Genomic DNA, 11,097 nt, shown 5'->3' with positions numbered 1-11,097 from the left:
TTCATGGAGCCGGAAGGAGCATTGCAGTTTGCTGATCTAGCACTGGGGAAGAGCAGAGGGCTTAATTAGCAAAAGTGCCTTTTAAATGGAAGATAAATTTGATGGCAACTGAGCTGCTTCATTAAAAAAATAAATCCTCAGACCCTGGGATTCAGCCATGTTACTTGTGGAGAAAAATTAATTTGTGTTGGCTCCTAGTTCCAGCCCTGGCCTCCCTAAGCTTTGGGGAGCTGGCTGCATCCAAGTAGCCAAATCCCTGTGCCCCTCAGCAGAGCAGATGATGGCTCTGCGCTTGTGTGCGCTTCGGTTATGAAGAATTTTAACCAAGTTTTTCCACAGAGGCAGTCAGCCATGCCCAGCAGTAGAGACTAAGACCCCTTGGTGACCAGTGGCAGGCTGGTGCCTCCCTTTGCTTGCCCCTGTATTGCTCCTACTTGGCTTTACCCCTTATCCCACTCTAGTTTGATCTTTCTCTGACACTTTTGTGTTTGTTTATTTGGGCCTCTAACATGAGGCTTGAGTCACTTGTGTTCACTGTAGCATATTTTGATAGATGTAAGTCTTGCACTCGGTGTCTGTGCAGCATGCTGGGCCATAAACTCTTGCTTAGAGTCCTGGCACTCTGGGGAGGTGATCAAAGCCTTGGAAGCAGCAACGTCCAGGACAATGGGAGCCAAATTAATGTAGATGGGTCCTCCTGGGATCTTTTCCCTCCTCTCAATGGAGCTGTGGGCGTCTCTTGTTTCCCTCTCAAGTAATGTCTGTGCTGTCTGCCCCACTTTTCTTCCAGGTGCGCAATGGCCACATCAAGCGAATCACTGACAATGACATTCAGTCACTGGTGCTGGAGATTGAAGGAACTAATGTCAGGTAGGAGAAGGCATCTTCTGCACTGATGTGCCCTGGGGGCTGGGCTCTCTCCTTCAGACTCTACTGCAATCTCTTTGTCAGTAAATTGAAGAATATGATCTGGGGTCAGATCACTGATACCCCTCTGTGGCACTGTACCATGCCTCTACTGTGCTTGTAGAGCTCCTGTTCATCCTCAGTGGGGCTAAAGGATAAAAAATAAAAATAAAGTCCCATTATTTTTCTATTACTTGAAGAAAAAAGCTATATTTGATACACGGTTCTCAGGCAGTGCCACCAATTACTGAGAAATCAGCGCTCTGTCTTCTGCATCTTTTATTGTCTCAGGCCTTCTCTGCTGCCCTCCCCACGTGACAGCTGCTCTCTCAGCAGCAGGAAGATCAAAGGGAGATTTATGAGGGGAGTTGCTTATGGTGCTTCACTTAGCAACCTCGTCTCTATCGACTGGGGAGAGAGACGCCAGCTCCATGAACGGGTTCCGAGTCTCCAAGGCTTCTCCAGGGTGAATCAGAGCAGGGCACTCCTTATAAGGGCAGCAGAGACTCCTCTCCTACAGACAGGCTGAGCCAACGCTTCTCTTCATCCCAAGATGTGTTGATATAGAACTTGCCAGGCGTGACGTGTACTTATAGGGCTCATGACCTCTGTTTTCCCCACCATATAGAGCACGCAGGGCCTCTGCTGTGCTCTGGAGGGCTCTACCTGTTCAGTCAAGGGTAGGAGGAGGTTGTGTTATGAAACAGCGCTGATGTGGCTTTGAAACTGGGGAGGTGAAGCTGTCCAGGGAAGGTGTTTCACACACTGGGTGAGAAAAGTGGGATTTGAAATGCATCCTTTGGGCCTTTTATCTTGTTCTTCCTGCAGCTACCTCTGAAACTGTCTCTCCTGTTATGGGAAGCCCTGGCTGTTGCTGAGACATTATGACCACAGCTATCTTTTTCCTGTCTGTCCTCCAAGACTGTGTTGGGTCAAGGTTGAGACTCAGGACTTGGGCTGTGCGCTTTGTGCTACGTGAGATTCTGAAGCGTTTTTCTGTCCCTCTCAGTACCACGTACATCACGTGCCCTGCTGACCCAAAGAAGACCCTGGGCATCAAACTACCTTTCCTAGTGATGATCATCAAAAACCTGAAGAAATACTTCACTTTTGAAGTGCAGGTGAGGAGTGTGCAGTGGGGACACCCCTCCAGGGGCTGGTGCAAAAGGTGCCAGTGAACCTGCAGTCTCGTTGGAACTTGTCCCAAGCAGTGAGTGGTCCTCAAAACAGTTTTGCTTTTTTGGCCATGTGTTGTGTGAGGTCTTATGCTATGGGCACATCAGTCAGCACACAAGCACATCATTGCTATTCCTGAAAATGGGTGTTTCCTGTATTAAAAATACTTCTGCTGTGCAATGGAGGAGTGGGAGTAGGAGACCCCTCTCTGAGATGGGACAGCTGCTGTCTCGGAGAGCTGGGTGCCGCTGGGTCAGCAGCCTGCCTTCCTTGCCCCAGGTTCTGGATGATAAGAATGTACGCCGGCGGTTCCGGGCGAGTAACTACCAGAGCACAACTAGGGTGAAGCCCTTCATCTGCACCATGCCCATGCGGCTGGACGATGGCTGGAACCAAATCCAGTTCAACCTGTCAGACTTCACACGCCGGGCTTATGGGACAAATTACATCGAGACCCTGAGAGTTCAGGTGAGAAGCAGGCAGGTCCTGCCCCCAAAAAACAGTGGCTGGTAATCTTCCTGCTGGCTGGGACAGCCTTGCTCTAAATTGGTAATCTAGGTTTAGCCTTGACTGGTTCTTCTGCCAGTGCTGCTCTTTTCAGAGCCCTGCAGGAAGGGAGCAAAGGCCCAACTGAGGCAGCAGAGCTCTTGGTGCTGCCTGACTTCACTGGACTAGGCTGAGATGAAGGAGGCCATTTCCATCTTGTTTCTCTTGCTGTCTCTTGATTAGGGTACGAGTTGCAGTCCACCTAAAGTTCCCTGTGGCGTGCCATGGGATGGAGGTCTGCTGGGAGTTAGCCCTGTGCTGCCTCACTGCAGATATGCCAGGCAGCGACTGGCTGGCTGGGAGCCTGGAGTCTGGCTGGTGATGACCCAGGCTGTTACAGTCCATGCTTATCCCTGGTCAAGCTTGTTTCCAGTGCAGGTGGAGTGACCCTGCCTTCATCAAGCCCCTTGGACCAGAGCTGATGCAGTGTTTGTTCCTGCTGAGGCCATGAAACTTGTTCCATGTGCTAGGGAATCATATTCGCCATGGCCAGTGGCCCGTGTTGTTTTGAGGAGTGCCTGTGTGCGAAGCATGCCTGTTCCTCAGTACGATGGGACTGCTGCCGGTCCTCCTGCAGCTGCCCTGAGATGAGCAGGCAGGTGGGTGGGAAAGGTCTGCCTTCTCACATACCCTGCGACTCCTTCACTGCCACCTCATAGCAGAGGCAGCACAGACTGGACAGTCTCATTCCTGACCTCAGGGAGCCACTAAAGAGGGAGTGTTAAAAATGCTCTCTGAGGCTGAGAGTGTTCTGGGAAATGCTGATACCAGTGGAGAAGCAGAGGCAGGTTCATAGCAAAGAACTCTCTAAGCAACTAAGGCAGATCTCAATTAGCAGACAGGGCAGAGCCTGGTCAAATCCCTTGAATCAGCTTGTATCACTGGAGAGAGCATCTAAGCCAAAGCAGAGGGCATGGGCCAGCATTTCTTCTCTGATGCCCTGTCAGACTTGGAGAGAGGCAGTGAGGTCTCTTCTTCAGCTGCTGAGCCAAGGAATCCAGGCTGCTGCATGACAGTGAAGCTGGAGGTGGAAAGAGCTTATGGAAAATGGACTGACTCTTTGTTTTGACTCAGATCCACGCCAACTGTCGCATCCGGCGGGTGTACTTCTCTGACCGTCTCTACTCAGAGGACGAGCTGCCAGCTGAGTTCAAGCTGTATCTGCCCGTCCAGAACAAGGCCAAGGTGAGGAAGCTTGTGGGCAAGGAGGGTGGGAGCAGCAGCTGGGTCAGGCTGGCATTCCTCTTCCTCCTCCTGCTGCCTTGACAATCCAGAGTTTCTTCTGGCAGCAAAGCTCTTCCCAACTTTGGCCACGAGCCAGGGAGCACCCTCACAGTTGCCAGGGGGAGCAGTCTGTCAGGGGCACCTTGCTGGGTGGCTTTCCTGCCAAAACACGTGGAAGTTGTCATTCCCATCTAGGAGCAGGGTGAGCTGCTCCCCACGTTCTTCCTATTCCCGTTGAATTCAAGGCAGGCTGGCAGCCTCCCGACATCCCTCCGTAGCCTTCACCCATGACTCAGCACAGTGGCTTTGCTCTCAGAGCTAGCTGCAGTTCTGCACTTGTCTTCCAAGAGAGATGCCATTTGTGTCCCTCTAGCCCAAATATACTCCCTTCTGATCTCTTCCCTGCCCAGTGCAGGCAGTGGTACTGTGAGATGTGAAGGGCTTAGGCAGGGTTGTGGCTGCCAGACAGGAAGAGATGCCAAGCTCTGCTCTTAGGGTGATGGGAGAGGAGTCCCTGGCATGTTGGCAGCAGCCTTGAGGCTTGTGAGGAGGCACCTACTTTGCCAGGGCAAGCCTGTCTCAGCACAGATGCTTCTTTTAGCAGAGAAGATTCTTGGGCAAAATTTCAAGGAGCTGAGGGAGGATGTTGGGTGCTGATCTTAGTGGGAGGTAGAAGGCAGTGTTAACTGCAGGCAACAGGAACCTGTCACTGCCTTCTGGGCTGTAGCAGCCTCCCGGGGGTGGCTGGGGAATGCTTTGAGCCCTCCCAGTACAGTTGTCTTGGTACTGCTGAGTCTAATAAGTGTCTCCTTTGTTCTCCTTGCTCTGTCCAGCAATAACACCATCTTGGGAAGAGATGCAAGAAGTGTTTGAGGTCAGTAGGAAAACAAAAGTGGGTGGAGGAGAAAGCCCTGCTGAGACCAAGTTTAGATCAGCTCACCTGATTCATCTGGTATCCCTCTTCTGGACAGGACGCAATTAACCGTGTAACAGGCCTGGGACTATGTTTTTGGTGTGCGAGTTGTGCAGAATCAGTTCTCCTAGCTGGTCCTAAAGTGCTGAGCCTGAGCACTTCGAGTGGCCTGGTACCTGATCTGGTGTGGCACAGGGGCGTTGCTCAGAGTCACTATTGTGCCTCTGAAGAGGGGATTCAGTAGCAGTTACCAGGTTAAGTGTGCCCTCTTCAAGATACTGATTTTATCTTTTCCTTCCTTGTTTTCTGTCTCTTTATTTTATATATGCTCTAAATATGGATGTAATACTCTTGGGAAATTATTAAACATTTGACTCTAAGTCTGCTTCTGGCTTCTTCCTCCTTTGATTGATCCTTTAACTTACACATGTTAATGCTTCAGAAAGTGACAAAGAATTTCTTTAGGAACCAGATCTTAGAATCTGCCTCTGAATGTGACTTTGACTGGCAGCCTCACTGTTTAAGGGAACAATGGCAATCTGGAGAGAGGAAAAATAGTAATGTTTCCATAGAGGAGACAGGATCTGTCTCTAGTCCATGAGGTTTGTGGTACTCTACCTATGACAAAAACTCACATTTCCCTTCTAGTATATGGAAATGGTCTTTCATTCCCTTCTTTCTTGAAGCCCCTTTCTGAGCAGTGACAAATTGGCCCTACCTGTCTGTAAGGCTGTGTGGTTAAACAACTCCCTCGGCTCTCAGGCCTTTAGCAGCTACTTATAGCAAGAGACACACAATAGTCTTCCAGCTGCCAAATTGTCCCTTTCCCCAGGGATCAAAGGGGAGGTTTAGCAAAGCAGCATAACAGGAGCGGAAGGCTTTTCCTGTGCTGAAGCTGCCCTTCCCTCCTCAAACCGATCTCCTTTTGTCGTGGAAAGCTTGTGGAGTGGAGGCCACAGACCTCCACAGCTACTCGGGTGTGTGGGTACTGACCATCCTTCCCTGGTGTTGGGCTGCTCAGTGAATTTGGGAGACTTCACTTTCATTATTGTGCTGTAAAATAAAGCTGGCCTCTCCCAGGAGAGCCTGGTGGGGCACATCTGCCCCGGATTGTGGGTTTTATCTTGGCCACTGACTCTCCATCTGATTTAAATCTTTGGCATATCTGTGCTCCCTCGTGGTCAGCAGCTCCTCTGTAGGGAACCCCCTTCACCTCTGTGGCAAGCTCTCAGGACACCTCTAATGCAGCTGCCTTACTTGTGAAAGGGCTCAAACCAATGAATTTCTGATTGAGACTAAACTGTGATGTATGAAAGTTTTGCTTGTGTTTCCCAAGGACTCCTCAGCTGTTTTCCCTCGGCCTCTTTGTCTGTCTGGACAAAAGTAAAATGCTCCCTGTATAACTAACTGAGGGCAGACTCAAAGCCTTCAGTGGGCACTTGGGCAAACTGAGATAAGGGGAACTCGACCAAAAGGACCCAGAGATACCATCTAGGGAGGTCGATGATCTTGCTGATTTAGGAAGGCGGCACCTGGTCTTTACCTCACAGCCATGCTCTGGAAAGAGCCAACACCGTGAAGAAAACCACCTACTTCTGCCCTCGGCCACCGAAGCCCCCCACCCTATTGTCAATGGGCATGCTGGGACTGTGTAAATGAATTCTGGGAACTCATGATCATAAAACACCCCTTTCTAGGAAATCTAATGAATATCTATGATTTTTGTGTGTGTAAACTGCTAGTTTTTGGGAGCCCTTAGGGTGGAGAATCCCCAGGGTGACCCCAGCACTGCTAATAAAGAATTCCTGCTGAACAGTTCTGTTGGATTCTGACTGGTGAGTAAATTTCTTCATCTCACTTGCACCTTTACCGTTAGTGGGCTTTGAACTGGAGGTGCTGACCCTGTGCTGCCATGTGGTGCCGGACTGCAGTTGCAGAAGGCTTTCTGGAGAAGACCTTTCCAATTTTTATGGCAGCTGAATAGCTTGGTAAGTCTAAGGAGCCAAGCCAAGGAAGCCTACATGGGAAGGCAACATCCATCTTGTTTTGACATCTGTCAAGGCTTGGCTGGGCTTGAGATTTGTTAAGTGGAATCACACTGTATTGTGTGCCAAGGATCAGCCTTAATGAAGTCTGTGGCGAAGCTTTCCTGCCCTGCTTGCGAAGCTTGCCAGGGCGAGGGGAGCTGCTGTGGGGACCCACCAGCCCCCAGCAGGGTGAAGTGTGCTTCCTCTCCCACAAGCCCACCAGCCTGTGTTCTTGGCAGTGGTTGGCAGCCGAGCACTCACCGGGAGCTGCTGCCGCCTTTCACTGCCCCGCTGGGGCCCATGCAGGACTTACCCCTTGTCCTTGAGGAGTCAGGCTTGCTCTGAGCAAGTGATCTTAATGTGTTGAGAGGGGCTGGGCTCCCCAGGGCCCGGAGCTGGCTGCCTCTGCAAAGAGATTAGATGGGCCCTGCTGCCAATTCCTGCCCGACCTCTAGGAGCTGTGCCAGCGGATTTGCTGGAATAAACTCCCAGTCACAAACCCTTACATCCATGTGGGCCCTCTGTATATTTTTTTAATATGAAACAAAAATACTGAATCTTCCTGTTTACATACTGCGCAAAGCAGAGTATCATCAGATACCAGCTCTTTCCTTTAGGGCCAGACAGGGGTAGATTTACATGTGGTCTTCAAAAATCTTCCTTTTCTACTCTTCCTCTCCCATCAGAACTTTAACCATCTTGCTGGAGGTGTGTGAAATTTGGATGCTCTCCCTGCAGGAGAAGAGGATGCTTCTGGCTGATAGGCCAAAATGTCACAAGTGTCCTGTCAGCAGCCATTTCCTAGAGTAAATGTGCACTGGCAAAACCACTGCGATGAAGTGCCCAGCTTCTTGCTACTTTGGTTATGGCTCTTGACCCACGTGTAACACAACTTCCTCCTAAATGGAAAGAGTGGGGGAAGGCAGGAAGAACATGGGAGCAGAGATGGGAGCCTGTGCGCTGCCAGGGCAGCCCCAGCATGGTATGAGGGGTGAGCAGGGGGAGTCCTTGTTCATTGCAGACAGCCTGTGGAGAAAAGGTCTTAAACATCTCCTCTTTCACCTTTCTGTGGTTGGCCTGCTCCTTCCTTCCTGCTTAAGTCCTCATTGCAGTCTATGTCTGGTGGGCTAGAAAGGAATCTTTCTTTGCAGGGAGCCCTGGATTCAACCTGAGGCAGAGCGGGGCCTGCCTAGAGCTGAGTTTTCCTTGCTTCACCGGCTCTTCGCCCTCTTCCACTGGCTGGGGAAAGGTGCTGCGCTTGGGCACTTTGATCAGGACCTAAGTGCTGGAAGCCTGCTTTCTACATCAAAGGCAAAGCATCCCTTTGAAATCTCGGCTGCTGAAGGACAGTGAGTTCATGGGCTGCAACACCTCGGCTCATGGGATGGGAGAGCCCTGGGTTGGGCCAGGGAGCAGACGTGCTGGGATGGAGCTGGAGCAGCTGGCAGTCACTGTGTGGCTGGGACATCCCTGGGCGCTGGTGGCTGTGCCTGGGCAGGTGGCAGCAGCTGGCAGAGGAAGCAGACGATGGGGTTTTCCTGGAAAGGTTTCTGTGCCTTTGCTCTGCTGCTGAGGCAGAAGCAGTCTGGGTGAGAGCCTGGCCCAGCGGAGTGGCAGGACACTGGTACAGGCTCCTGCCCCTGCCTATGCCCTTCCCCTTACTCTTCATCCCCTTCCTATTAAGTGAATCCTGGCACAAAACACAGAGCTCTGATTACAAGGGTGATTTGCAGGAATCAAAAAAAAATCTGGGCCAAACTCTGCGCCTTGCCCTCTCTGTCTCCTATTCTGCATCTCCCTGGATGTCTTGGGCCAAATGTTGTCATCTTTGTAGAGGACTGTAGCCAGGATTACACCTCCAGGGCAATGCTAATCCTCTGCAGCTGCTGTCTGGTGTGGGGCGGTGGTGCTGGAGGTGAGGGAAATATTTATTTTTTTTGCCATTGGCCACCACCCAGGAAAAATGAGTGATTGTACTGGGGACTTTGGCCACTTCTGCCTGCAGCAAGAGCTGATCTTCCTACCCTGCTGGCGCCTGCGGGAGAGGGGTGAGAGCTTACCCTGGCAGGCTGCAAAATGGGACCACCCAAGCAAGATTTTATTTGGATGAGGAAGCAGCTGTGCACCCTGAGAGCTACCCTGGGATGTGGTGGGGGAAGCCTTGGAGCCACCAGAGGGAGAAGATGATGGATGCTAAGTCATGCTGAAGCAGACCTGCAGACCGTCTGCTCTGCCATCACCTTGTGCGTTGCCCATGTGGCCCCAGAAATTACTTTCCTCCCTGTGAGCTGAAGGGTCTGGCACCACGGGGAGTGGGCTGGCGGCTGTGAGGGGAGGTGACAGGCATGAGCAGACCCCAAGCTCAGGGTGGCCTGCGGGTGCATTCCCCCGCCCCCCAACAGCAGGGCAGTGCTGGCACCCACCCCTGCCCGGGCAGCACCCAGAGCCTCAGTCCTGCCTGCAGCGTGCACAGACAGCAGGTTCAACCCCGCCCAGGGCCCCATGGCCCTTCCCTCTATCTCCAGCATCGTTTCCTCTGGCCTTGAGGCCAGCCGATTGCTGCTCTGGCCCCAGTTCTTCCTCTGAGGCAAGCCTGACTTCCTCCCTGCTTTCCGGGTCCTCTTCTCAGCAGCACATAGGGGATCATGCCCTGCCTTGCAGAGGAAGAGGAGGAAGCATGGTTTCTCCTGTGATGGTGCCAAGCAGGCAGAGAAAGCCCCCGCCAGCCCCAGTCACCCCGTCACCCCCACTCCAGCAGCGCGTGGAGCCCCAGCCTGCAGCAGCCAGCACTGCCTCGGCAGGGCAGGGCCTGGAGGACACTGCGCTCCCGGGGTCTCTTCTCCAGCCTATTTTTGGGAAGCTGGGAGCTGCCTGGTGGGGGTGGATCCTGGCAGGGCTGCCTGGTGCCTGCCAGGGCCAGGCTGAACAGGACTGGCACTCCCCCGAGCCACCCGAAGCCCTGTCCCTTGCAGCAGCTGCATCCCTGCCCTCCCCTTGTGGGCAGCCAGAGGTGAGCTGACCCTGCTGTGGGCATGCACGGCCGAGCAGGAGCCACCAACAAAGAGCCCGGGCCCTGCTGAAATGCTGGGCTTTGTCTCCAGTGGGGTCCCTTGCTGCTGTCCATGAGCATTTCCAGATGGCCCCGGGCTCCTGGCACTGGCTCCACTGCAGCATCCAAAGAAAAGCAGGGAGGAGGGGAAGTGGGAAGCGATGTCCCAGCTCACCCAACCGAGGCAGCCTGGGGCTCTGCTCCCAGCTCTACTAATTGCCCTGGGGAGTTGCTCCCAGATCCTGTCCCACCCCATCTCAGCCAGGAGGCCCCTTCCCTGCCCAAGGAAGGGGATGCCATGAGTCTCTGGCCCTGGGCATCCACTGGCTTTCCCTGTGAGCCAGGCGTCTCTCCAGGTACCGGGCTTTGGGGTCCCCACTGCTGCATCCCACCAAGCCCTCAGCACCCCTGGGAGAGAGGGAAAACACAGCTGCCCTGGGAAATAAATCTGTTGTCGGAAATGCATGGGAAATTCCCATCTGCCATGGGAAGTGCATCTAGTGTGGGAAATGGCATCTGTCGTGGGAAATGCATCTGCACTGGCCTCTGGAGCCGCCTTTGTGGGGGCGGGGAGCAGCAAATCCCACCAGCTTTCCTCCTACTTCGCCTTTTGGCCAGGTTCAAGCCTTTTGGGAGCTGACAGTGCTGGTTTGGCCTCAGTTCAGGGCAGGCCGGGTGCTGGGCTGCCCTGTGGCTGGGTTCCCAGTCCAGCAAAGCTGTGGGTCTTCCCACAGCTCTGGGGAAGACCCACGCAAGCACAGAGCTGGGCAAAATGGTCAAAACCAAATTGAAAGGAGTTAAGAGCCAAGGAATGTGACCCAGCACAGCCCGGCCAATGGAATATAACAGCCCAGAGCAACTTGAAGACTCTTTTTTTCCCCCTCAATCCTTCAGGGTTTTTCTGTCCCTGGTTTTGGCTCCTCACTTGGCTGCAGCGATGTGCTGAGCCTGAGCCAAGCGTGTTTCCCAGGGAATCAGCTCATGGCTGGGAATCGCTGCCCAGTGTGGGCAGGGGTGCAGGCCGGGGCAGGGGACGGGTGGCCCAGGCAGTGGGGTCCCCCCCAGTGCCAGCAACCCAGGAGAAGCAGGGTGAGAGCCAGCATAGGTCCTTCCCTTTTAAAGTAATTGGAGGCTGACAAGAGGCACAGCAGCTCAGGGTAATTTAGTGCTGGGAAGTTGCTGCAGCCAGCAGCAACGGGTCCTGAGGAGAGGTGAAGATGGGGAGGGGCACAAAGGCTTCACCCCCACCCATGAAG

At 53.1% G+C, this 11,097-nt stretch overlaps 1 protein-coding gene across 1 annotated transcript; it reads left to right on the top strand.

Moving 5' to 3' along the window:
- Positions 1–615: 615 nt before the first annotated feature.
- CFAP20 (cilia and flagella associated protein 20) lies at positions 616–5,145 on the top strand. Its single transcript, XM_026856793.1, has 5 exons — positions 616–870; positions 1,916–2,027; positions 2,362–2,550; positions 3,703–3,813; positions 4,686–5,145. Exons 1-5 carry the CDS (start codon positions 758–760, stop codon positions 4,689–4,691), a joined length of 531 nt encoding a protein of 176 aa, XP_026712594.1. The 5' UTR covers positions 616–757; the 3' UTR covers positions 4,692–5,145.
- Positions 5,146–11,097: the final 5,952 nt, after the last annotated feature.

This window comes from Athene cunicularia (genome assembly GCF_003259725.1).
Source record: "Athene cunicularia isolate RWA chromosome 11 unlocalized genomic scaffold, athCun1 chr11_part1, whole genome shotgun sequence".
NCBI classification, from domain to species: domain Eukaryota; kingdom Metazoa; phylum Chordata; class Aves; order Strigiformes; family Strigidae; genus Athene; species Athene cunicularia.
Note: the sequence above shows the minus strand (reverse complement) of the source record. Positions and strands in the feature narration are given on the sequence as shown.

What these genes read in the sequence shown, in the direction of transcription:
- CFAP20 (XM_026856793.1), top strand. Translation starts at nt 758, where the DNA reads ATGTCTGTGCTGTCTGCCCCACTTTTCTTCCAGGTGCGCAATGGCCAC. An exon ending in ACTTCACTTTTGAAGTGCAG is followed by an intron (nt 2,028 to 2,361) that starts GTGAGGAGTGTG and finishes TCCTTGCCCCAG; the next exon opens with GTTCTGGATGATAAGAATGT. An exon ending in TCGAGACCCTGAGAGTTCAG is followed by an intron (nt 2,551 to 3,702) that starts GTGAGAAGCAGG and finishes GTTTTGACTCAG; the next exon opens with ATCCACGCCAACTGTCGCAT.